General features: G+C 43.7%; 1 protein-coding gene across 1 annotated transcript in view; it reads right to left on the minus strand.

Moving 5' to 3' along the window:
• Positions 1 to 26,819, minus strand: part of SBNO2 (strawberry notch homolog 2) — a 160,102-nt gene that overhangs the window by 21,112 nt on the left and 112,171 nt on the right. The window contains exons 5-15 of the mRNA XM_044671710.1: positions 25,245 to 25,328; positions 24,325 to 24,421; positions 22,672 to 22,832; positions 21,894 to 22,027; positions 21,548 to 21,638; positions 17,256 to 17,399; positions 12,687 to 12,804; positions 9,919 to 10,024; positions 9,289 to 9,442; positions 6,624 to 6,800; positions 3,896 to 3,993 (exon numbers count right to left, since the gene is read on the minus strand). Coding sequence (XP_044527645.1) covers positions 3,896 to 3,993; positions 6,624 to 6,800; positions 9,289 to 9,442; positions 9,919 to 10,024; positions 12,687 to 12,804; positions 17,256 to 17,399; positions 21,548 to 21,638; positions 21,894 to 22,027; positions 22,672 to 22,832; positions 24,325 to 24,421; positions 25,245 to 25,328 — 1,364 coding nt within the window. The remainder of the gene's footprint in view (positions 1 to 3,895; positions 3,994 to 6,623; positions 6,801 to 9,288; positions 9,443 to 9,918; positions 10,025 to 12,686; positions 12,805 to 17,255; positions 17,400 to 21,547; positions 21,639 to 21,893; positions 22,028 to 22,671; positions 22,833 to 24,324; positions 24,422 to 25,244; positions 25,329 to 26,819) is intronic.

A 26,819-nucleotide genomic window follows, 5' to 3' on the forward strand; every position in this document is an offset into this window, starting at 1 on the left:
ATGTGCCTGTTATAACAAAAGGCCTGATTCATGCTACTGCTTGTCTGTGGCAGAACACAAAGAAACAAACAACACTGCCATCTCTACATACTCCCCATTCTTCTAAAGAAGGGAAGGGTCCTGTCCACTTGCAGGCCAGCTAATGAATAAGGGCTCCCTATTGGTTCTTGGTAAAAGCTACCAGTAACTGAAGTGGGTCATTTGGCTGCTGCAGAAATTGGCAGTCAATTGCTCACTGAATACCCAAGAGGTGGAGTGAGACAGAACCCTCCAGAGAAATGGGGGAAAGAAATTAGGATCCCCTGAACAGATTTTGGGTGATGTCAATACAAACATGGAGGACTCAAGAGAATATTGTGGGGCAGACAGATGGCTCAGTGAATTGAAAGCCAGGCCTAGAGATGGGAGGTCCTAGGTTCAAAAGCTGGCCTCAGACATTTCCTAGCTACGTGACCCTGGGCAAGTCACTTAATTCCAATTACCTAGTCCTTGCCCTCTATCTTAGAGTTGTTACTAAGACAGAAAGGGTTTAAAATTAAAAAGAGGGGGACAGCTGGGTAGTTCAGTGGATTGAGAGCCAGGCCTAGAGACGGGAGGCCCTAGGTTCAAATATGGCCTCAGACACTTCCTAGCTGTGTGACCCTGGGCAAGTCACTTGACCCCCATTGCCTACCCTTACCACTCTTCTGCCTTGGAGCCAATACACAGTATTGACTCCAAGATGGAAGGTAAGGGTTTAAAATTAAATAAAATTAAAAAGAGAGGGGACTATTGAGATTTTATTCTCCTCATGAAGGTTTTTTTTGGGAATGGGAGGCAGAGCAAATGTTATTTAAGATAAGTACTTGTAAGGGGCTCAGTGCTTGGTAGAACACATCAAAGACAGACAAACAAACACACAGACAGGGCAGGGAGTTATTGTCTAATGATAATGATAATAATAATAATTAATGAACACAGCACACCATTTCTAAATGATAAAGTGTTAGTTCATAAAACATCTTCACAATAACTGGAGAATTTTTACAGATGTGGAAACCAAAGCTAACTGACTTGTCTATGGTTCCAATGCCTTTCATAATGAGAAGAGATTCCTGGGGAGGTCATTTCGGAGGAGAAGGAATTTCTGCTGGGTCTTGTTGCTAGATTTGTAACATCTCCATGGGCTCTAAGGTCAGAGATGTTTTAGTTTAACATTGTTCTCACTTTATGGGATATATGCTAGAAGGGATGGATGGATCTGTTTCCATCCAGCAGGAGAAGTATCACTCTGATGTTTCAGGCATGGGAAAGCTTGCTCTCCAAGTAACGAAGAAAGTATGACAAAACATAGACAGCATCATAGAATCAGGCACAAATGGGAATTCAGAAAGGTGAAAAGGTGACAGATGCTCATGGGTTTTAAGAAAAACAAAAGAGCAAATGCTTTGATGCAGGATTCTGGAATGAGAGCCCTGGTGGGGAGATGAGAAGGCAGAACTGGATGCATTTGATCTAGAAGGATGTAGGGAAAAGCAGCAGCTGAGACTTTGGTCAGGACTCTCTTCTGGGACAAGGTCGGGAGAGAGGGAGAGCGGGCTAGGAGAGGAGGCAGCTTTATAGCCTTTCAGATCAGCGATGCTATGAGGCAATCAGGAAGCTGACTAACCCTCAGAGAAATAGATTACATGGCATTAGACATTCCAGAGAAGGCAATGAAGCATAAAAAAAAAGGGGGGGGTTAAAAAGGGAGTAATCCCCCTTCCCTGACTCTGGGCAAGAAAGAAGAGTTCCCCCTCAAAATCCACATGATGACCTGGTCACTGACTGGTGGGATCCTGCCCTTTCTGGTCTCAAAGTGAGCTGCCCTAAGCACAAGGTAGGGGCCTGAAAAATCTGAGCCAAGGTGAGAACAGCTGTGAGTTTTACTCTTAAAGCTGCTGCTCCCACCAGAAAGGTTCCCTGTGTTCTCACATGACATGTACCCCAGGCCCTCTGGAGAACAAATTACTCCTCCCCGCCCCCTCCCACCTCCACAACATTCTTCCTTCTCTAAGGTCTGAGTTCAGGTAGTCTGCAATGAAAACGTGAAGCAAAATTGGAGCCCCACAACTCAGCTGGATTCAGATATGCCTTGTAGAGAGATGGGTAGAATATGGGCTAGCCCCCGCATATGGCAAGACAAATCAACTAAACTCAGACATCCTTGATAATGGGGGTGTATATTCTGAAAGTGCTTTGGGAAGAGAGGGAGAGGGGATTGGGGGAAATGTGATTCTGTGGCCTAATAAAACAGAGAGGCTCCTGACTAAATGAGGATACCTGGGGAGATGCTCCCAAGAAGGGGAGGAACACTTAGAATCAAGGACCATAGAATGGCAGAGCTTAAAGAGGGGAGGAAGAGAAAAGTGGAAAAAACATGGCGCTAGGACACCTGTGTTTATCCTCTGGCTCAGCCACTTCCTTGCTATCTGAACTTAGGTAAGTCATCACTCTACCATGGGCCCTGGTGTCCTCACAAGGAAACCAGGTAAGACAGATATTTCTAGTGGGAACTTCCCCTTTCAGCCAGGTACAGCTACTGTGGACCTAATGAAGAGGGTCACCAATATCCTACTGAGGGCATCAGTCTCCCTCTTCCTATGGGCAGCCTATTAAAAATGAATGACTACGAAACAAAATGGTCTCTTAAGTTCTAGTTCAACTCTGACATTCTAGAAAATGCTAGATTCATTTAGATCAACTACTTCATTTTGCAGGTAGGAAAGCTAAGACCTAGATGAAAGGTGCTTAAGGTCACACAGTGAGTCTGGAAGAGAGCAGATCCAAGCTACTCTCCACAACACCAATGGACTTCCTGATTCTACACTTTTATTGTCACTCAAGAAGCAGTGACCAAGGCCTTGTATTTGAAACCAAGAGACTGGGATGTGAATTCTAGCTCAACTCCTCACTATCTGTATAATGCTCGACAAGTTGCCTTTTTTGTCTGGGTCTGTAAAATGAGGGGTTGGGTTCAAGCAGTAAAATCCCTTCTAGTTCTAAATTTTGATTATCTTCATTAGCTTGGAAGCTCCTTGAGGGCAGATAGGGTCTTTTGTCTCTGTTTTTCCAGGACTTAGCACAAAGCTTGGCACATAAAAGATTACTAATATCAGATGAAAATCCATATACAGCCCTATTCATCACAACTTCTTGATGAATGTCCCAATCCAGTCCTGAGATGATGGCTCATTTCCTTTGTGCCCCCAAAGTCCTGAAGCCTCTAAGTTTTGGGAAAAGGGATTCTGGTCGCAGTGGGGATACTGGTGAAGTCACACAGGGCTCCCAGAATGAGGCTGGTGGAGGGGGACAAGGAGGTCCATCTTCTGAAAGGCATGATATAGACTTGCCATTCAGATATTTCTGGTGGCCACGGGATCATTCTATATAGTCAATCAATCCCATTCAGGCTGCTCTGGGATGGTAGCTTGCTTTCCAACCAAAAAGCAAGAATCAATGTCTCCTTTGATATTGGGGGATGTAATCTGGAAGGTCTCATCCATGTGGGGTGGGGAGCTCCCTCTCATCTGCTTGCCTTGACGTCAGCTTAGTTAACACTCATATGGGGAGTTAAATGTTCTTTAATTCAAAAATGAAATTGCTCCTTGTTAGAACCCAACTCCTATGCTATGAATTTACTTAGTTAAGTGATTTGTTCTTTTTTTTTTTTTTTTTTTAACATTATGCACACTCTGTGTCTATAAGAGGGACAGGACTCCAAAAAGAGCAGCTTCCTGAGCCCAGGGTCTTTCAAGTAAGTGATCCAGCTCCCACCCTCCTTTCTTAGAGCAATCCTCACTGTTTGGGTTCTCTCCCGAGTTCTGCCTGTCTCCTCCTCCTTTTCCCTCCTCAATGCCCAAGAGCTCCTACTTACTCTGCTGCAGAGACAAAGCAGTTCAAGTGGCCATCATTCTCATCCAGGACTTCTCGGGTTCGAGCTTCTCCGGTCGACTGCAGCCCAATGACTATGCACTGTGCGAGAAAAGAAGTGGAGTATGTAAGCTAGATGGTGTGAAATGTTGTGGGGCATCCCAGATTACGATGCATGAGAATAGGAGGCACCAACAACATTGCTAACCAACAGTTATCCAAGCTTTGCTTAAAGATGGTCAGCGAAGGGGAGCTCACTACTACTTTCCAAGGGAAGCCCAGTCCACTTTGGGCCAGCTGGACGGAGGGCCTAATCATCTTGTTTCTCCTTAGGGAAGAATCTCATCAACTTACACCTAGACTGGTATGAGAGCTTACTGGTAGTTTTCTTTGTCACAGGTCTCTGCCCACTCCATCCATCCTCTACTCAGCTACTAAAGTGATCTTTCTAGGACAGGCCTTACCTAGTCACCTCCTAGCAAATAATATACAATTTTTTGGTTGGCTTATAAAACTCTTTACAACCTGACCCCCCTACTACCCCCATGCATTATAATCCAACAATGCTAGGGCCATCTTGGTTGTTCCTTGCATATGACACTCCACCTCCTTCTGTTCTCATGCATTTCTAATGGTTTTCTTTCATGGCTGGAATGTTCTACCCAATTATCTCCATATCCTAGTTTCTCTTAAGAGTCAGGCCAAATCTTACCTTCTGCAAGAAGTCTGTCTCCCCCTTTCCAGGTCTTAGTTTTATTCTCTCTAAAGGCCCTTCCAGGTCTTATTAAAATCTATGATTCTGAGTATGTGAATGTCTACTGGGTTTGGAGTAATGTGCCAGATACACTAAGGCAGACATGGGATGAGGAATAACGATTCTTCTGGCCCTGGAAAGTATGAACCAAGGTTAAATGACCCAACTTCAGGTCTAAGGCAACTGGCCTTTGGTTCATACTCAAACCTCCTCTAGCCACCCGGGGCTCTCAGAACACTCTCTTGGGACCCTTACCAGTCAAAGCAATAAAGAAGTGGCTGAAGCTTTCCAGGAGGTAGAAAGCCAAACACAGACCCATAGAGTAAACCCAATTTTGGGCTGCCTCAGTTACTCAAAGTCACCTTCTGCTGCCTCCATCTTTCAGATACTTCAATGTTCACATTGACCTGAACCACTACAGCATTCTTCAGAGACCAATACCCAACCTGGCTTCTTTTCCCATTGCCCAAAACTCTATAAGCCTTGAGCCTGCCCCCTTCTCTTACTGTGAAGAGAAACAGAATATGAAGGCCTTGTGCAAAAGGGGTGACCAATCCATTCTCAGAGTTCCAGGGGGAAAGACTGTAAAGAAGTACCTGGAAAACCACAAGCCCCAGGTTTGTGCAATTTTTCTAACAGGTCCAGATCCCAGCTCCATAGGGGAAGCAACTTGTCAATAGTAGACAAGGACCTTCTTGTCTCTCAATTAAATGATGATGATTTTAACATTCTGTGGTCCTTAAATTTACAAAGTACTCTCCTCATGAGCTTCTGAGTAGTGGGAGAACTATTGTGCTTATTTTGTAGATAAGGAAGCTGAAGTTCTAAACAGGTGTTGGAGCTCTGATGGGCACCATGATCTCCTGACTCCAAGTCTGTTCTTTCTCCTGTATTCAGAAAGTGCATTGCTGCTCTCCAAGGGTCCTAACGGTGAGAACTGAAGTTCTTTTGCTGACTATCACTGATAGGGTGAGATGATACTGAATGAATTAATAGCTCTGTGGTGAAACTAGCACGTCTAAGCAATGTAGGCCAGATTCATGGGGTATTTGCCCCTCCTGTCACTCATCTCCTCTGATTACATACCATGGCTGAGGTACCCCTGAGGCTTCCAGACTATACTAGCAGAGCACAGGCTCAGGGGTCCTACACCAATGTAGAAATACTTGAGAGAGCATATAAGGCTGGTCATCAGAGGATAGATTATTTTTCCCTGTCACAGACAGTTTGCTAGTAACAAAGATCTACTGGCTCCTTGAACAATCTGCAATTTTCTCATTATTTACTTAGCAAAACTGTTTTCAGTCTAATGTCTTTGGATCTCTAAGGGGAAGGAGGGTTTTCATTTTATGCTCAGGCCAGAAGCACTAGGATGTCCTAAGGAGGGTCTGGCGCCAGGAGAGACTGAGTTGGCTGGTCCAGTGGAGATAAGGTTCATATCTATCCCGGAGGTCTCAAACTTCATACAAGTTTGGCCCAGGTCTCAGCTGTGTGCCACCTCTACCTCACCTAGGCTATTTCGTTAAAAAGACCTGTACATACCACTGTGTGAGGGTCAGAAATAACACAGTACTTAGAGATAGAAGAACGAGTTTGAACCCCTAGACCTTGTTATTTATTACTTATGGGATCTTGGGGAAGATTCTTCTATCTGTCTTTGGGTCTGTTTATCTAAAAAAAAAGTGAGGAGGGTCTACAGCCCTATTGGTGAAGGTGTGGCATGTGTGCCCTGGCATGCTGGAGGGGGCTGCTCTGTTCTTCCTCTCCATTAGGCATCTGAGGACATTTTTTGCATGCCACGTCCCTCTGTCCAGCCACCCAATGTGAGCACGTTGTCCCTCTGCTCTCTGGGGTAATGTTGGGGAGCTCACAGATGGCCTGAAGATGCAGTTTGGGCATGGGATCTCTAAAAGGTTCACCAACACTGGTCTATACTGTGGTCCCTTTCAATTCTAACCCCATGCATCTGTAACCATACCTTGCCCTTTGCCAGCTCCTCTGTTGCAAGCTCAACCAAGCGACGGACTTTGGCAGCAATGCAGAGATATTTGAAGAAGCGCTGATGGGCGGACCAGAACTGCCCCCACAGGGACTTCCGGGACTCTAGGCCAATCCACTCTGCTGCCCGCTGGAACACCACTAATGCCTCTGCCCACTGAAATGACACAGAGGGGGAAGGTGAATATGGGATATGGCCTCCTGTTCTTAACCATTTCAGGTTGGCTTTTCTCCAGGTCCCAAAGGCTATTTAAGCCAGGATTCCTTAGAGTGGCTCCTAACTGCTATCAAAGCACCATTTCCTTAGTCTTGCACTCAAGGTATGCCACGGTTTGGCATCTACTTGTTTTTGAGGCCTGTCTTACACTAAATCATTTCATTTGCTTCCAGTACAATTAGTCTACTGATTGTATGCTGACGTCTTCTGTGCTTTTGGACATGCCACCTCTTCCTCTCTCCCCACACTATCTGGAACTGATTTTCCAGTTCCATTCCCCATCAGATTAACTGAATTTAACATTTATTAAACAATAGATGTGCTTAAAATCTATCAGGAGAGGGGCAGGAAAGTGGAACAATAGATAAAGCTCTTGGCCTGGAGTTAGGAGAATCTGGGTTCAAATCTGGCCTTGGATACTTCCTAGCTGTGTAACCCTGAGCAAGTTGCTTAACTTGTCTAGCCCAGGATACTCTTTGGTCTTAAAACTGACACTAAGACAGGAGGTAAGAGTTTAGGGGGAAAAAAAATCAGGAGAAATTGCAAAACTACTGAAATCCTCTTTTCCTATCATATTCCAGCTCCAGGATCTTTCTAGCTTCCTTCCCTGACCACCTTATATTTCTTTCCATCCATTTAGTTTGTTGGGATTTCTTTTATATTTGCAATACTCTAATTTGCATTCTAGGCTTTTCTTTCTATATCACTGAGCTTTCTCAAGTTCAGGGACCATATCTGACCCTAACTTTCCCAGCCCTAGCACATAGGCCCTGAAGAAATAGTATGTCACTGTTTTTAACATGCTGCGGAGAAATTTTCCCAGAAGGTCAAGGTAATCCATCCAGTGGAGAACAGATAGAGCTATGGGCCAACCAACTAAGTAGGGAAAATAAAATTTCATTAGGGGATGGAATTTTTGCAGGCTAGGAGGACTGAGGGAAATCTGGGTATGCCTGGGAGGGATGAGTAAGAGGGAAGTATGGTAGGACTCTTGCCTCAGTATTCAGGAGTAAGAAAAACTTCACGAAGACAATTTGAGGCATGGAGACATTAAGAGATCTGCCCCAAAGCTTTCTATATCCATGAAATCCATTCCCCACACCCTGGCCAACTTCTTTCCTAATCTTAGCTTTCTGGGTAAGAGTGGAGGCTAGGCCATCATTCTGAATGTGACTGAGGCAATCTCCATCTCTGAGCTTCAGCTTCTGTATCTGTAAAACTGGGGGGGAAAAGTACTTGTTCTTTACTGTCTCACAGAAAAAATCTGAGGGTGCTGGAGAAATGACAAGCAGCACAATACGGTAGAAAGAACAATGCTTTGGAGCCAGAAGATATGGCTTCAAACCCTACTTTGGCCATTTATAATTGGTGACCTTAAGCAAGTCACTGAAACCTCGTGGGGCTCAAGGTCCTTATCTAGAAATAGAGGGGCTGAACTAGGTGGCCCTCCTGGCTCTAAGACTCTGATCACATCACATTATTTGGAGAGCAGTATGGCAAAGAAGAACAAAGAGTCATGGGTGTAGAATACCTGCTTCTATTATGTGATTCTGGGCAAGTCAGAATCTTTGTCTCAGGTTCTTAGTAAAATGCAGATAATTTCCCACCTTGTGAGGTTATTAGCACCTTATAAAATGGTTGAGGCATAAGGGAATGGGAGTGACTTGTTATCTCAGCCTCTTGCTTCTGTCCTCCTCTAAGAATTCATCATAGTGTGGAGAAGATACTGGGCAAGGCTAAATGAGTGCAGGTTTCAGAACTTTCCACCAGGCTGGAAAAGCTTCCAAAATCATTGGGGTGGGGATAAAGGGAGTGCCTGTCTTCTCAGGCCTAGCAGAGGTCTGTTACCACAATGACTGTAGAGGAGGAACTGTTCAGCTCCTAAAGCCTGCCTGCCTGAGAAAGGCCCAGAGAGGCAACAATCTGAATTGGCAGAGGGAATGAACATTCCTAACAACATCACAGAGCCCAACAATATAAAGGTTCTCTTGGTAACTGGTCGGTTCCCTGCTCTACTCTTTAGCACCAGTCCAGAAAAACCAAAGTTGTTTCTATTTAGCTATGGAATGAGGTGTTTTGTTTTTTTTTAATAACTCTCTCTAATTAGAAACTGCTTCAGTTAATCCTAAAACAAGCTTGCATGCCCTGAGCAAGCAGCCAGTGAAAGGAGAAAATGGGAGCCCAATGGTGCTGTTCCCCGCCCTCAGAGGCCCTACACAAACTCAGGTGGGACTCACTGTCTACCCATTGGATGACATGCAGGGTAAGTAGTGCCTATTCCTATCTGGACTGTTTCTTGCTGCCAACCACATCAGACTGGGTCATCTCTTCACCCTAGTAGAGGTCATTCTGCTGGGACAGACCATAGGAGGCTGGGTCCAGCTTGTTGAAGAAGGGAGGGAAGGCAGAAGTCCCTGCTGAGGCTCACCAGCTGGGCTGCTCTGTTGTAGATGCACTCGTATGACGGGTCTAGAGGGATCTCTTCTATCCGGAAGGTGACCCCAGAGAAGCTGAGCTGCCGGGCAATGTACATGCCACTCACTTTCATATCCATCGCCACAATCTCCATGGCACCGACACCCCTATGGCAAGGCAAAGGGGGAAGAGAGTTGTCATTGCTTTTAAAGCCAGAGGTCCCATCTCTAGAGAGGCTACTTCCCTAGAGAACAATCTTAGGGAAGCCTGCTGCTGTTGGTTCATGGGTATGCACCCCGGGATACCTGAAGGCACTAGCTCTCGTCTCTGAGATCACTAGACTTTCCAACTCTCAGACCATGACTCCACATTCCTATGATCTAAGAGAGCGTGCAGCTCCAATGTTCTATGTCCTAAGACTCCTCCTGTCCAGCTTCTCCTGGTGTATCCTAAGGGCTCTTTCAGTTCAGATATTCCTACACTCTGTTATTGAGAATGATAACCAGGCAATGAGAACAGCACTTACAAGGACTGAAACAAATGGTCGGTTTTCCTGAGTCCTTGTACCTAAGAGGGCTAATTCTGATTGAATCCAATGTCCCAGGTGACAGCGAAAATGAGGTGGAGGCCTCAGGCATCTTACCGCTTTTCAATGGCATGGAGGAACTCCTCAAAGGCTCTGAAAGGGGTTCCTTCTCCCCAGATCCCCAGGCGGCTCATGTAAATCATATTTTTTGGCTCAGAGGCACCTGTGGAGTCAGAAAGCACCTGTCAGTAAATAGCTTTCTTTCCATATCAGCAAGAGAACACAAGAGAATGGGGTGGCAAACTAACTAGTTTCAGGTTGGGCCAGGGACTTTGGTGAAATTTCTGGTGATCCTGATCCCACAGAAATGACCCCAAAGCACTTTTCAAACACCAAGTGATAACAAAGTTTTAGAAATGGAAAAGTTTGTTATACAACTGAAGTTTAAAAAGACCAACAGCTGTGTGACCCTGGGCAAGTCACTTGACCCCCATTGCCTACCCTTACCACTCTTCTGCCTTGGAGCCAATACATAGTATTGACTCCAAGATGGAAGGTAAGGGTTTTATAAACAAGCAAACAAACAAATAAAAAATAAAAAGACCAACAACAAAGTTTTGGACATTTTACTTGTGTGGTCACTTCTGGGGGAAAAAAAAAACTCCCCTTCTGAGAGTATAAGCCATGTGAAAGACAACACAGTATTACCAAATGAGGGTGCAAATCTTACATTGGCCAAAAATAGCAAAAGGACAGACAGAGGTCCGGGAAGAGGAAGATTCTGGTTTGACTATAAGAGACAACTTTTCCAATGGCTAAAGCTATCTAAAAGTACAATGGACTTCCTTGAAATGGAAGAAGTATCTAAACACAGGGGAGGGAAGGAAGTCAAGTGGAAGCTGAGTAATTTTTTTTTTTAAATTAGAATAAATAGAATTAAATAGAATATCTCAACCTCTCCCTTCCTTCCCTCTCACTAAAGAAGACATCACTCAGCAAGATACATATACATAAATTATGTCTTTGGAGTTTCTATTTATCAGTTTCTCTGGAGGTGGACATTCACAAGTCATTCTTCAAATAGTAATTCTGTAGCTTTATATAATGTTTTACTTATTTCACTCTTCATTATTTCATTGTAGGCCTTTCCAAGATTTTTAAAAAATTAAGCTGCTTATTTTTTATGGTGCAGTAGTATTTCATCCCAAGCAAATACCACAATTTGTTCAGCAATTCCCCATTTGATAGCCACCCCCTCAATTTCCAGGTAGAAGCTGGGTAACCAAAGAGGATGGGTTCATGGATGTTTTCAGAGGCTCTCTGATTCGAAGTCCTAAAAGTTACTATGTAGTTCTCTCAATTTTCTAGGTCAATGACAGGTTGAGTTTGAGTATTATACTCCCTTTAAATTCTAATGATCATTTAAATTGACTATTTAAAGGCATCCCCAACAGAAATGCAAGCCAAGTCCTCTCGGCTCACTGCACATTTCTATCACCAGGGGGCACCGAGCACACGCTCTCTCTGGCAGCTCACAGCAAACAAAATTCTAAAGTTCTCTCTGCTCTATTGACATGACATTTTAATTCACAGGAGAATTCATTGACTGCATTAGTGAAACTCAAGGGAGAAAGGAAAAAAAATCTAGACATGAGAGTGGCATTCAATGATGTCCAAAGTCTGGATCCAACATATCCTTCCAGCCTCACATTCCAATGTTTTCCCATAAACATCCCAGTCTAAGGCTGAAATCATCACCGGAGACTTTCCACACTTCCATGAATCTGTTCAAACAATCACAGCTGTATGTAGCACAGGAAGACACCTGGGTCAGGGTACAAAGTCTCAAGTGCCTGCTTAAATGGAATTTTCCCATGTGGCCTGGGGCAAGGTGCCTTCCCTTCCTCCTGCTTTAGTCTCCTCCCACCTGTCTAGTGAAGCTGGTCTAGATCAAGAACTTTAGCCTTTTGGGGTACCATAGACCCTCTTCACAATCTGGTGCATCACTGAAGGCAATGGTCAATTTCAATTTGAGGTTAGGGGAGTTAAAAATGAATTTTGGGTTTCCCATACAAGTTCATGAACCCATGAAATCTGCCCAGGAAACTCTGCACTATATCATCCCTGCTCTAAGGCCCTTTCAGTGGTGTTCAGATGGATTCCAAGACAGGGCTGTTGAAAAAAGAAATCAGCTCCATCAGAAATGAGCTGCAGTTTCCCCAGCAAAAAAGGAAAAGGAGGCTCACAACTGTCCCACCTCCCTTCACTGGGCTCTTCTGAGGATCCAATGAGAAAATGCACACAAGAAGCGTTAGAGATTCTCAAGAAAATGAAAGGTCAATTGTTAGCACACTTGATCTCAGCTTTTCCAACATGGTGCAAGCTTCAAGCAGAGTTGTCTCAAGCTTTTGGGGCTTATACTATGGAGCTGAGGAGAGACTTCTTCTATATAGGTCTTCTCAGGATGGTTTGTGAAAGGTTGCAGAGATGCCCACCAGCAGGAGATTGGCTTCCAGGGAATGATGTTTTCTGCCTCTCTGGGATGGTGGAAGAGAATAGCCATACTCATGAGAGCACATATTGCAGAGTGTTTGAGCAGGAAGTGACCTTACGGATATTTTATTTCAGATGAAGAAATTAGGCCCAGGGAAGGGCAATGACTTGTCCAAGAGTCTCACAGTAAAGAAATAAACACAGAACTCATCCTCAGGGTTCCCAACCTACATTCTAGTGCTCTTTGAATTGAATTGTACCGAGTGGATACTAGACTTACTGGTATGGGATTTGGTGTCATCATTTCTTCTTCTCATACACTACGAGCATGGCTGAGACTCCCCCTGGCAAGGGACAGTATGAGGTGCCCACCTCTAGGGCCTAATCCTTACCTGTGGCACTGGCATAGACAACTCTGGCAAGGGGCATCTTGTTCTGAAGGTCCAATACTGCTTTGCCCATTTTGGTAGAGCTGGCATTTTTGGCTTTGTGGCATTCATCAAAAATTATCTGTGGGAGAGCTGAGTCAAGGAGGCTATGGACAAAGACTGAAAACTATTCATTTATTCAAATGTTGATTAAGCACTGACTAGGTATAAGTCCTATGCTTGAACCTGGAAGAGAAGCAAAGCCAATGGCACCATTCCTCCTTTTGAAGACCTCAAGTCTAGGGAGTAGGAGCAAAGGTAAGCAAGAAGGGAAAGATTTGAGGGCAGCCTGGGGGAGATCAGAGAAGGCCCCCTTGGAGGGAGTGGTACAGAAGTTTCTTGCTTTAGGTCTCCAGTCATTATTTTTGTTCTGTCCTTCCCAACCCTAACATGATTCTCTTTGGGAGAGAAAACAAGCCAAATTAAGTGTTGGGGAGGTTTTCTTTCTTGTCCATTCTCATAATCCTATCAACCCAATTCTACTCTTTTCTGAAAATAAAAAACCAACCCAAACCAAAACAGCCCTTTCTAGTCTTTGGGACTCATCAACAGCCACAGCTCATTCTTCTCTCATCTAAATGTTCTCCCTAACCCTTCCCACCAAGCCAAGCGCAGGCTTCTAAACCTTCACATTTTCCTCTTTTGCAGAGCAATGGTTATGTGACCCCTGCTTAAAATCTAGCAATGGCTTCCTATCAGGACTGAACTGCATTTAGCCACTCCCTAGAAAGGATCTCTGGTTTTTATACTTTGGTTTACCATGCTCCCCATGCCTGGCCCATCTTTTACACCTTACATTAAACCCCAATTCAAATGCCACCCCCTTCAGGAAGCCTCTTCTTACATCCCCTCAATCTATAATCCCTTTGCCTTGGGATCTTGCACAAATTTTATGTACTTCCACATTCCTGAGTATTATATTTATCTATGTATGCCCCATATTCCTCAACTAGCCCCTGCCAGGCAGGGACATTGTTGTACTGTGCTAAAGCTGAACAAATGTTCTATTCAATCAAAAGAGGGTATAAAGGGAGGGCTGAACTAGAGGAATGCCAAGAGAAGACTGTAAAACTAGCATGCAATAGGACTCATCAAAAGTTCTGGGACTCAAAGTTGAATGATTTGACTGGAGCTGGGTAGCAGGAAACTTTAATCTGGTACAGAGTGAAGGGTGGATCATAAAGGTAGATAAATAGGAAGGCTGGCTGTTGTAATAACTGCAAGTGGCAGCTAAGAGGATGATAATAAGATGACTTACAGGGAAAATTGAAACAAAGGGATTGATTTCTATATGGGAAGTGTAATAAGGAAATAGCATTTTTAAGTATAGATAGAAAAAAGTTGTGCAAAACAGGATGGATGAGCAGAACATTCTGGGAGCCTTGGAACTCTACAGGTGAGACACAAGGGTCTGAGTTTGTTGGTTGCTGCCACTGGAGAGGAAGCAGGTGTGTTTGTACTCCTAAAATACTATCCCTTCTACTCTGTGGCCTGGAGCTTGGTTTACAGTTTGGAAGGTGGACTTCTAAATGTGGACAGCTCTTGGTTGGAGACCCTTTTAGAATTACTGGCTGATTTTCATCTGGGACCTTAGGACAGCTAAGATCACCGCTGGAAGGACAAGGACCCAAGGAGTGAGATCCCATCCTGCTTGGATCTAGTTAGTTTTAGGGTTTTAGAGTAGTGATCCATTTCCTTTGTTCCTGATCCATAGTTAACCCCAGTTAAGAAAATCCCTGTTTACTCATCTTCCTAACTTCTTTACTTTAATAAATTATTGTTTCCTGCTTCTTGTCTGTTCTCCTTAACCCTAGAAGTACCTCAGTTAAGTTATATAAGGTTTTATTGCAATTCCCCAGCTGACTGGAGTCTGGCTCACTGCTTAACTGATTTAGCTGCCATTCCTCTATATAGGTGTTACTCATTTTCCCAAGTCCTGTGTTTGTGGGTGTAAAGGTGATTCCCCATTGGTATTTGTTCTTAGTCAGTTATCCCTTGCCCAAGCAGTCTTCCTTTTCCCCTTTCTCTAAACCCCAGTAAAGCACTCATAAAAGAATATAAAGAAGATGGAGGCATCTAAGATGATTCTGAGGTTACAGACCTAGTGGCTTGGGAGAATGGCCTCAAACTATCATGTCTTTTTGGCTTAAAGTTATGACTATAATACAAAAATGGCAAGGGACTTGGCAAATGCACACAAAAGTACCATGAGAATAGATGAGAAATTAGCATTGCACTGGGGCAAGGCTGGGTGAGAGAAGTCACATTCTGATTCCAGAAAAGCACTATAATACTTTCTGCTGCAGATGGAAAGCTAAGATATAAGGGGGTGTTTGGGGGCTCTGGCTCCACACAAGCTGTTAGACTAATGAATCACCCCATAAAAGCTATTTATAGTATGTGCCTCCCACATGGAACTGTTCTTCCAAGGAGCAGTCATATGCAGGTAGGTGATCCTGGGAGGGAGCAGACTCTCAGAGACTTTTTAGGCATTACTTTTCTAATTTCAGTGGACTTTTGCTGAGTGGGTGTTTGGTGACCCCTTTGGGGTGGAAGGCTTTTCCCCAAAGAATTCCCAGAGAAAAGGTGAGTCCTCCTATGAAATGTGAACCAGAACCATAGCCTCCAAAGTTATGGAAATAAGAGCCAGGGTAGTTGAGATACTAACCCAAGTCCTCTGAATCCAACTCTGATTCTCCTTCCAAAACATCACATTGTCTCCTCATTTACCTTGATTCAGTAAATAAAATGTAACTTTCCTTAGCAAAAGAAGACCGAGCTTAGTTGGAGGCCAGCCAACTCTCTATACACTATACAGTCTACTCTGTCCTCTATAAGAAAGAGAAGAATGATAAGGGGGGGGTCTAGGAACCCAGAAGACCTAGCCATTGTAGGCCTTTGGAATGTACTTCTGACAGACTATTTCATGACTCAGCACCTCTCCCTAATTCACCCCTCCCTCCCAGCTTAAGGGCATCCGCCCTTCCATTTCCTGGAATGCTCCTTTCCTGTGTTTGCATTCCTCATCTGGTCCAGATAAGACAACCTCCTTTCCTACTCTGAAGGCACATAGTGTTTACAATACCCACATATGCTTTGTGCCCTGATTAATTTGTATGTAACATGAATGCAAGAAGTTTGTCACAATCTGAGAGAGCCCACTGGAGAACTCAGTATTGCTTGCTCCTTCACTGAAATATGCCACACTTTCCTCTGGAATAGTAATGGGATAGGTGAAAAGCTTCAGCACTTTACCTTCTGCTGATTCACGATCACAGAAACTGTATTAAAACCTACATAACTCCACCAGTCTACTAGGTCACCTCCTCTTGGATGGAAAACTCCTGAGTTGGATCAAGGCCAGAGAAGAATGAACTGAAGGACTCAAGATTGAACTATATAATACTGCTTGGAGCTGGGCTGCCCCTGAGAAATCTGAGAGCAATAAACACCACCTATCCACTACCCAACTAAGCCTTCTGCCCTTTCCCAGAAGACTAGCTCCAGGCAGAGGCAGTGACACACCCCAGTGCTTACTGGAATCTACAGGTCAGAAGACCAATGCACAAGTCCCTGATAGGTCACATAGCTAAGAAATAGCCTTGCAAAGCATGAGTGTGGATTCCTTCCTTGGCTCAAAGCCTTTCAAACTGGAGTAAAAGTCCAATGGGACAAGCATAACTGACAGTTATGGGAGAGGGGATCTGTCAAAATAGCAGCTTTTGGGGCATTTCTTGGAATCGGTACCAACTGAATCTAATAGCATTGGTTGATCACTGACATTCAGAATGACAAACAGCCCATATACCACTCTCAACTGCCAAAAGAAGATTCAATGAGACCCATCTCCTGCACCAAAGTCCTCCTCTGGGGCCTCTGGAGGAGTCAAGACTGACCCTGACCTATGGAGTCCAACTGTGTTTGGGTCTGGCAGTGGGCCAAGTCAATCGTCCAGGGAGCAGTCTAAGTACATGAGGACAAGCCCAACACTGAAAGCAGGCCCTTACAGAAAGAAAAGTCTGGGGTGAGGTTGGGGATTGCTTCAGAAAGTCCTGAGGATTATCTACTAAGGAGTGGAGAAGTACTTGAAGTAATAGATGAGACTAAAATGAGACTAAGGAATTTAGGATTTTGGAGTTTACAGATTTCTTCACTCCAAGGGCTGCCATAGGGAACATTTCTGCTCTAGGACAACCTTCCTGAAAGTAGAACCTTCCCTAGGAAAGGTTAGCTGCCTCCTTGCCCTGTCCCTCCCCCTACCAAGAGATCTTTTTTCTTTGATCTCAAGGTACTTTCAATTCCTCTTATTCTAACAGGTATTAGACTGATGGGTAGATCCTCTCTAAAAGACCAAGAAGAGCCAGTCAGTTCCTATGCTCTCCAACTTTTCATATTCCTCAATAAGAGTAATTCACAGCCCTGGAAGAGTTCCAGACAGCCCAGCCACCCCATCTCCAGTACTGGGTAGTTCAGAATCCAATACTGCCTGGTTTACCAGCAACCGAGTGCCCTAGTAGCTTGAATCAAGGATACAACTCCATCAAAGTTTTCTCCACACCAGTCGAGTATCTGCCTAATCCTGGTTCGGTGTTGTCCCCCTGCCTGGCTCTCCCCAATCAGGGCAGAGTAAGTGGCAAACAGGACTCCTTCTGAGGTAGTTGTGTCACCATACTTTATCTGGGGGAAGAAAGGCACAAAAGAGCATAAAGAGGAATACTTCTAATGGGTTGAGTCTTCTGTCTACCCCACATAAGTGACTACCCCCTGAGGCCTCTGGAGAAGTCTATGAACAAGCTTGGCTTCCACGACACTAACCTCTAAGGTAAGGGAAAAGCAAGCTGGGCTTTCAGTTTCCCTTAGGATCATTTAATTAGGCAGTACAACTACTGTTGCTCCCATTTTCTTTTCCATTCTTTTATTAAAACTCTTACCTTCTCTGATAGAATTGGATACTAAGTATTGGTTCCAGGGCAGAAGTATCTTCCTTTTAACAAAATTTGGGTACCAGAAATGTGAGACAAGGATTCTTTTCTTGCCAATTCATCACCTATGGTTTGGGACATTGATGGATCAACTCTTAATTAGTTATTTAACAATGAGAGATGTCTTGGGACATTCAAAGGAGCAGATGAATAAAGAGATCCAAGAATTGCATACAGGCAGGGGTGGGGTGAGGAGATAGACAGGGACTGACCAGATTAGAAGGTGACTCAGTGGAGAGTCTGGACTAGAGATGAGACTTCCTGGGTACCAATCTGGCCTCAGACACATCCAAGTTGTATGATCCTGGACAAGTCCCTTAACCCTGATTACTCATCCCTTACTTCTCTTCTGCCTTGAAATCAATACTTAACATTGATTCCAAAACAGAAGGACATAAAAAAGGAAATACTGCCTCTCAAAAATTTCAATTGTGGTATAACTGAGGGCTACAAAGGGGAAATCACTTGCACCATTTCACATGGCTAGTAAGTAATGGAGCAGGGAGGGAAATCTGTTGGTATGTCCCATGTTCAATGAACTTTGTCAGGTTCTCTCTTGAAAAGTGGGAGTTGAGAGAGGAGAGAAAGAAAGAGATATTTTTGGTATGGAAAGGTGCAGAAAATCACGTATTAGCTATGTTCTTTTGTATTGTTAATTATTTTGTTAAGTATTTCCCAATTATATTTTAATCTTGTTCACACCATACTTGAGAGTGTTGCAGGCTGTGTGTTTGACCCTCAGCTCTAGAATAGTAGACTTGCCTACCATATGTAAAATCCAGACAAGCCCATGGCCCATACTCCAAGTTGAAACCCAACCACAGACAAATATTAGCTGTTTGGCCCAAAGCAAGTCACTTAACCTCTCTTGGGCTCAGTCTCCTCATAGAAAAAAAGGTGGATAATAATAGCACTTATATCATATGATTGCTATGAATCTCAAATGAGATCATATATGCAAATGTAAATGCTTTGCAAACTTTGTGATGCTATATAGATGTTAGCAATAACATCAATGATGATAATGATAATAATGATAATAATAATAATAATGATAATAATGATACTGAAAAATGAACGCAAAGACTTAACTGGCTACTTCCAAGTACCTGTAACCTGGAAAGGTTACTCTTTTGAGATCTTTTCAGGCTTAGAAAAATTATTTGACTTTGCAGGCAAGTAGTCCTAGGTTTTCTCCTAACATGAATATAATTTCCCTCTGACTGAGCTAACTAAAAGAAATTAAAAAAAAAAAATGCAGGTTGATTGGTTGGTTGATTCCCTCTTTCCTTCTTTTTTTTTTTCTTTTAAAAACACTTACCTTCTGTCTTGGGGGCAAATACTGTATATTGGCTACAAGGCAGAAGAGTGGTAAGGGTAGGCAATGGGAGTCAAGTGACTTGCCCAGGGTCACACAGCTGGGAAGTGTCTGAGGCCAGATTTGAACCTTGGACCTCCTGTCTCTAGGCCTGGCTCTCAACCTATTGAGCTACCCAGTTGCCCTCTCTTCTTTCCTTTTTAAAAAAAGAATTTCTTTTAAAAAAGAAATGAAATCCCAATCTTCTACAAGGTACATCTCAAAGAATTTCCACTATTTCAAGCAGTTCAACAAAAGACTGCCTGTTGACTGAAGAAATTCCCTGTTCTCTGAAATGGCCAAATATTTTGATAAGAGAACAGATGACTTCATTCATTCACACACATGCAAACAAGTTTGCCCATGCTTGTGTCTCTCCTTTTAATCTATGTCTATAGTGTGCTTCTGGGGGATATCAGAAGGGGATGCCATGGGCTGATCTTTAGGGTTCTAATCTATTGACCCTGTGGTGGTACATGTGCCCAGAAATCCAAGTCACTTTGATTCCCTGGAGTATGACCTTTTTTAAAACGACCTTCACCATCTATCAAGGTTTGCTTGGCTAATCCAAAAATAAACAGGCATGCCAGGACTATGCACACATTGACAAGAGAGGAAGTGACCCAGAGTGTACTGGCCCCAGCCTTACTTGGCACATGGGAGAAGACAGAGTAGTCTAATGCAAAGAGGGTTAAGTAAGGAATGAAAAGAACTAGTCCAATTTGTAGCTGGATAATATAATATACTTAACAAACCTGTACTTTTTCTTTCTTTCTTTCTTTTTTTTAAAACCCTTAACTTCTGTGTGTATTGGCTCATAGGTGGAAGAGTGGTAAGGGTGGGCAATGGGGGTCAAGTGACTTGCCCAGGGTCACACAGCTGGGAAGTGTCTGAGGCCAGATTTGAACCTAGGACCTCCCGTCTCTAGGCCTGGCTCTCAATCCACTGAGCTACCCAGCTGCCCCAACAAACCTGTACTTTTAAGAAATCATTCATGAGGCAAGTCACTACAGGAAGGTATGTGTGGGACAGTGGGGAAAAACCAATAGATTTGATGTCAAAGGCATGAAGTTCAAATCTTGGTTCTGCATTTTACTAAATGATGTATTAATCTTGAGTGAACCATTTTACTCTTCTGGGGCTCAGTTTTCTCATCTGTAAAATGAGGGTCTGAGGGAGGGGCAGATTTAATAACCAAATTCCCAAGATTCTTTCTAATTCTAAATCTATCATCTGATGATCCTATGACTTCCCAAGATAGTCCTTTCCTCTTGGGGATTGGGCTAGTTGCTAGAAAATTTTTTTTCCTATCAAGTCAAAATCTACCTCTTCCAAATTTCCACCCATTGCTTCTACGTATGTCCTTTGCATCCATTCAGCAGTTCTACATTGTACCTCCACTATCTTAAATGCAATCGTATATATATCATATACACAAATACAGGAATGGAGAAAGAGCAGTTGTGTGGAGGCCTGCAAACATGCATATATACATGTACAGACCAATCTACCCACCCAAAGCTATCTATGGGATGTGTCTTTCTAGGAGAGAAGATGATCATTAAGTCTTCCACTGGGTCCAAAGCTAATGAATAATTAGCTCTGATTATGACTACATTCAAAGCTCAATCAACACATGCCTCTTAATTCCCCCACATCTTAGGGACCCATGACTTCTGCACTAACTGCAATATGTAAATAACCACATGTGAGTATACATATATATGTTATTAACTCCAGTGTATGTTATGGTATATATGGAGACAATAACACAAACTGACTCTCCTCCCACCAGATTCCTCTTTCGTTGTTCCTAGGCTAGAGTTGGGCCCTCAGGAATGGATTGGTGTTTATCAATGATAATTCATAAACTTCATAAACCTGCAGGGGGAATTCAAGATTATCTCTTACCCAGAACTCACAGGGGATCGCTTCTTAATCACAGCCCCTTGATGCCTATAAAGCAGGCCAGGGCTGGTATTCTAAACATGTATACGTTAAGAGTTGCAGGGATATGGGGCAGCTAGGTGGCTTACTGGAAAGAGAGTCAGACCAGGAGACAGGAGATTCTGGGTTCAAATCTGGCCTTATACACTTCTTAGCTGTGTGATCCTGGGAAAGTCACTTGACTCCAATTGCCTACCCTTTAAAGCTCTTCTGCCTTAGAATCAATTCTTAGACAGGATTAAAAAAAAAAAAAAGAATTGAGGTGGCAGAGCTGGCAATTATTTGGTCAATTTACCTTGGTCATAAAGGTGATCTGTCCTAGAACTGAGGCCCTCCCCACCTTGGGGAGATGCTGAGAGAAGAGGCCAATGATATTTGTTCTTCCTTTTGAACAAATGGAGGAAATGGACCAGAAAGCCAGAGAAGATGTGAGGAAGATAAGAGCTGAAGAAGCTACATTTAAATTTGTATTCTCTCTGAAGTCTCTATGTGGGCCCAGCCTCTTCCTGCAGGGGGCGCGCCTGGTTTGACATTCTTACCTTGTTTAAAGCATGGACTGGAATGTGAGGGGCATTGATGTCCTTCAGATCTCGCTCTGCATCGTACCTGAGATCATTAGAGACGCTGAACCTGCAGAAGCCAAAGGAGTAAAGTTACCTTCCCTGGAGAGCTCTCTCCTTTCTTTGGCCTACTCTCTCCCCTTGACATAAGATGGAAAAGGGAAGGGAGTGGGGAAAAGGAGGGGGAGACACGAATGACAATGCGGCATCATCCAAGCCCCACTGCTGGAAAAACAGGCTGGAGCACAGAATGACAGCCAAGGTACAAGTGTAGGGAGAAAGTGAGGAGACCCCATAAATGGACTGAGGAAGGAGGAATACTAACCACAGGGATTTTTTCCTGCCCTTCAGGAAGTTCTCAAAGATGATCCCAGCCACAGTCCTGCCCTTCCCAACACCGGCACCATCTCCAATGAGGAACCCGGCTCGCTGTCCATTGGGTAGTAGGACTTCATGTTGCTGCCAATCACAAGAGGAGTTAGCACTTGAAAGCTTCCTAGAGGTTGGAGTGAGTATTGGCCACCTACCACCACTAGCACAGTGACCTAGGAAGGGCCTTGTAAAATCTAAAGGGCAATGGGGCAAGAGAGAGTAGATTATGATGATGATGATAATAACCATGTTCTTCCATTTTTATTGCTACTTCCCAAGAGCTAAGACCAAAACAAAAAACAACAGGAGAAAATTTAAAGAGGGGAGGCCTTTCTGTAAAATGCTGGCAAAATAGGGAGAGACAAGAGTGAAGAGGACAAATTTGGGGAGTTCCCAACTGATTTCGGTCCAAACTGAGACTTCTAACTTCTGAGCATGACACCTGGTCATCTCCAGGTACATATGTGCATGCTGTCTCTTATCTTTCTCCTCCCCCCATCACTGGATATGTTAAAGCAAAGGAGGCTGGACAATGGTCTTACTGGGAATACTATAAAAAGGAAACATCTGTCATGCAGGTGACTAGTCCTTCCCAACTCAGAAATTCCATAACTCACTCAGTTAAACTGACATCTGATGTCAAAAATGGGCAAATGAGGAGGAAAATTAGTTCAAGATGTAGCAGAGATGTTTTCCCAGCACCCCAAAGTACTAGGATACACTAATAATACCTGGCAGGCATAAGTGATGGCTTCTAATTGTAGTGCTGACAACGACCCACTTTCGGCTGCTGAGGTGGGCAAGGAGAGGGTATAAGTGATGTCAGGTGGAGGAACACTGGAGAGAGTACTTGTTTCAACCACACGGTCTGGGTGATGTTTTCCAATTTTAGCTGGAAGGAATATATACCATTTTCAAAAGATGAGCCTTCACTGTTGAAAGAATCATATTGTAACCTGGACTTTCCTTTATCCTCCTTAACCAGGTGCTTCCAATCCCTCATCTACTCAAGGAAAGAAAAAAGGGCTTATGTGGTGCCTAGGAAAAACCCTAAGAGAGCCAGAAGCAGGGGAGAGTGCTTAGATACCTTCATATTTCTGTGACTGTGGGCAAGTTATATCATACCTCTGGGGACTCAGTTTACTTATCAGTAACAAAAAGATACTGAACTAGATCATAGCTAAGGCCCTTTTTTAAGTCCATAGGACAAACAGCCAAGGTTGGTGATTGAAAATAAGCTAATTAGAGAAATGTTCCTGCCATGGTTTTAGGATCTTTCTAGACTCTGAAGCTCCACAAAGTCATTAGACTAGGGCTGGGGTAAGATGTTAGCAGACTAAGCAGCAGGCAGGCCCACCTTCAAGGCATAGGAAGAGGAAGGAGGAGGACACTTGGAGGCAGAAGAGTACTAAATTGAGTTCAGAGTGGGCCTCAACATCTATTGGCTTTACCATCAATGAGCTTTTACCAGGATCCTACAGGCTCCCTTGAGTGTGGGATAAAGAGGACTCTGAGGAGGAGTTAAGAGCCCTGGTTTTGGTTTCAGAGAGTCTGGGATGTGGGCACAAATCCTGATTCTACCACTTTGGAGTCAAACTACTTTTCTAAACTTCAATTTCCTCTACTAGTCAATGGGTCAGTCTCACAGATATGATGTGAACATTGAGAATGTGATAATGCATATAAAGTACTTTGTGAATTGGAAATCATAATTTGTGAGAGGGCAGCTAGATGGACTGAGATCCAGGCAAGGAGTCAGGGGGTCCTGGGTTCAAATCTGACATCAGATACTTTCTAGCTGTGTGACTCTGGACAAGTCACTTAACCCCAACTGCCAAGCCCTGACCATCCTTCTGCCTTGGAACTAACATGTAGGATTGATTCTAAGGCCAAACCTAATAGTTGTAAAAAGTAGGAAATCATATTTATAGGTTGGCCCAACTTAGTCCCAAGTCTCTAAGAATTTTCTTAAGCTCTCTGCATCAGATTCAAGGGGCTCTTTAGCTTCTTTCTTGGCTCAGCTCAAATGCTACCTCCCACAGGAGGCCTCTCTGGCTCTCCTCAGGGGAAGTCCCCAGCCATCCTCTGTGCATGTTCATTGTACTTCCTTACCTATATATGCATTTCTCTCCAAACTCCCCTCCACTGGCAGAATGCAAGCAGACCGAGGGCAGAGACTGTTTCATGTATATTTTTGTACCCTCACAGCTTAGCAAAATGACTATAAAAAGATGATTCATAGATGTTTGCTGAACTGAACTGACTTGAGCTTTTCAAAATAAGAGATCTGTGTGGCTCTGTGGCTCCCAGCAGAGATAATGAAAACCAAAGGAAGTGTGATTCAGAGGGCTTATAGCCAAGCCCAGGCAATCAAAGCTGCTCACATTTGGATGGGACATAATCAGCATAGGTTTCTGCATGGCCCAGCTCTTCTGCCTCTTCTTCATCACCCTCATCATCATCCTCTGGCTGACTCTGTGACTGGAAGAGGAAAAGAAAGTCTTGAGGGCATCAAAATGGTATGGCCACAGGACAAGGAGGCAGGGAGAATAGGGAAGAATACAGACTTTCTAGACTGTGTATGTGGTTCAGGGCAAAGTCACAACCTCTCTGGATTGCATTTTATCACCTGTAAAAATTAGCGAATTTTATTAATTTGATTTGTAAAGCTCCCCAGCTCTGGCAATCTGTCCTTAGAGCCTACCAATCCTGACCTTCTGTGTCAAAGGTTCTTCCAAGCTCTGACATTCTGGGTTCTAAGGGCCTCCCAGCTCTGACATTCTCTGTGCTAAGGTCCCTCCTAGTGCTAAGATTCCACATTCTAAGAGTCTTTCCAACTATGACCATTTCATGTTCTAAGGGCCCCACCAGCTCTGAGATTTATACCATTAGATTTTTCAACAGAAGGGGGATAAGCAGAAGAAAAATTCACAACAATTCTGTATGCTACTTGGATGAATTTCTGTTTGAAGAATGGGTAAGGGATAAGGCTGAAATTCTCTGCTTGAATCTTAATGAACCATGCGGCGCTATCTCCCAGTAAAAGTGATAACTAAAAGTTGTCTGAACCATAAAGCCCCCCAGGATGTTATAATCTTTCAGAACTGGACTTTCCAAAATGAAGTGTCTTCTTAGGAAGTGGAACTGGTTGGGGAGTGTCTGTGCAGGGAGTTTTCCAGGGTGTGCGTCCACACCCTTCTTTCAAAAAAACTTCTCATTCTGTAAAGCCCTATATGGATGTAGTGCCTCGAGGCTTGATGTGAGCAGGCAGGAGGAGCAGTGAGGAAAGGAAGGGGCAGCTCACCTGGTAACTCACAAGCAGTGGGGTATTCGTAATAGCAGCGACTGAGTCATCCAAACCTAGAAACTGTCCTGCAGATGAGAACAGCTGAAAGAGAGCAGAAAACAAAACAATTCAAACAAAAGGTGCTTTGAAATCAGTGATGTGGCAGACTACCCATGTCTCAATACCCCTTATCTAAGAGCAGTCAAACAGTTAAGGGCTGCTATGGTGTGCCGTGGAATTGGCAGCTGGCTTGGAAACAAGGTGCCAAGGCCTTTTGGTAATAGTCTAGCCTGGAGGCATCTCCAGAGAGTTCTTCAGGTTAAGGGGGATGGTAGGCTTGACCCTTTCTATGAGTATCTGATTTACTTAGTGAAAAACAGATGAGGAATTTATATGTTGCTCACACACTCATATTTCAGCAAAATTTTAAGACAATTTATTATTACAAGGTTTCAGAGATGCTGCTGTGGAAACCTCAGACAAAAGATGCCCATTCAAGATTTACCTTTGTATTAACTACTACTTGTTTGATCTCCTCAGCAAAGAGAGATGGGCCAGGTCATCAATAGGAGCCTTCCCAGGCCTGACAGTCTGTGTCCTAAGGGTTGTCCCAGCAATGACAATCCTGTTTTCAGGGCCCTTCCAAGCTTTAATGTTCTGGTTCCAAGTGTCCCATCTATTTCCCAACTCAACTTATCAACTTGAGTATTCCACATTCTATGCTGAAAGACTCGTTCTAGGAGTTATAAATGGAAGGGGGGCTGAGAGAGTACCTCCTCATTTACAGAGGAGGGGAATGAGGTACAGAGAAAGAAGTGACTTGTCCAAGATCACAAGGTAAGTCCATAGCAAAGGCAGTATCTGAAGCCAGTAATGCCCGCCAAAACTAGCACTTCCTGTTCCTTTTATTATGGACTTACAAATCAGCACATATGGATATTTCACTTATATCAAGAAGAAAAGATTATGGAATATGAGACTGTGAATATCTGTTATGTACAACTCAAAAAAACCCCCATACTTTACATGTAAAATCATACCCTCTTTTAGAAGGAGCTGTTGAAACTTTCCAAAGCCCCTTGCAGTTTGCTAGGAGATCATTTAGGGTTTTTTCACCAGACCTAGGCCCTCCCCTTGTTGGACTCTGGTCACTCCAGGTTACTCCTGCTCATTCTAAGGGGACCCTCCTGACAAAAAGGAATAGGCAGATGTATTTGGATAGGAAAACTAGGACCAGAGCACATCTGTGAAAACAAAGCTCTAGTTAGGGAAGGAGGGGACAGTCACAGGAGTAAGAGTCATACACAGTGACTGAGAGGCAAAGCCAGAGAATATTTCGTCCAGTGGGTGGGTTGTTACTCTGGGGCTGCCTGGGCCCCACCCAGTGCTTGGCTTCCAAAAGACTGCCACTTCTGTAAGGCTCAAAGTTTGTGAAAGAATTTTCTTCTCAACCACTGTAGAAAGCAGAGGCAGACTAAATCCAAGTGTTGTTACCCTCATTTTACAGGTAAGGAAACTGAGGCTCAAAGCAATGAATCAATCTATAATCATTTATTAGATGGCTGTATATATCAGTAATTGGCCTAGATATGA

The sequence above is a fragment of the Gracilinanus agilis genome, chromosome 1 (assembly GCF_016433145.1).
Source record: "Gracilinanus agilis isolate LMUSP501 chromosome 1, AgileGrace, whole genome shotgun sequence".
NCBI lineage: Eukaryota > Metazoa > Chordata > Mammalia > Didelphimorphia > Didelphidae > Gracilinanus > Gracilinanus agilis.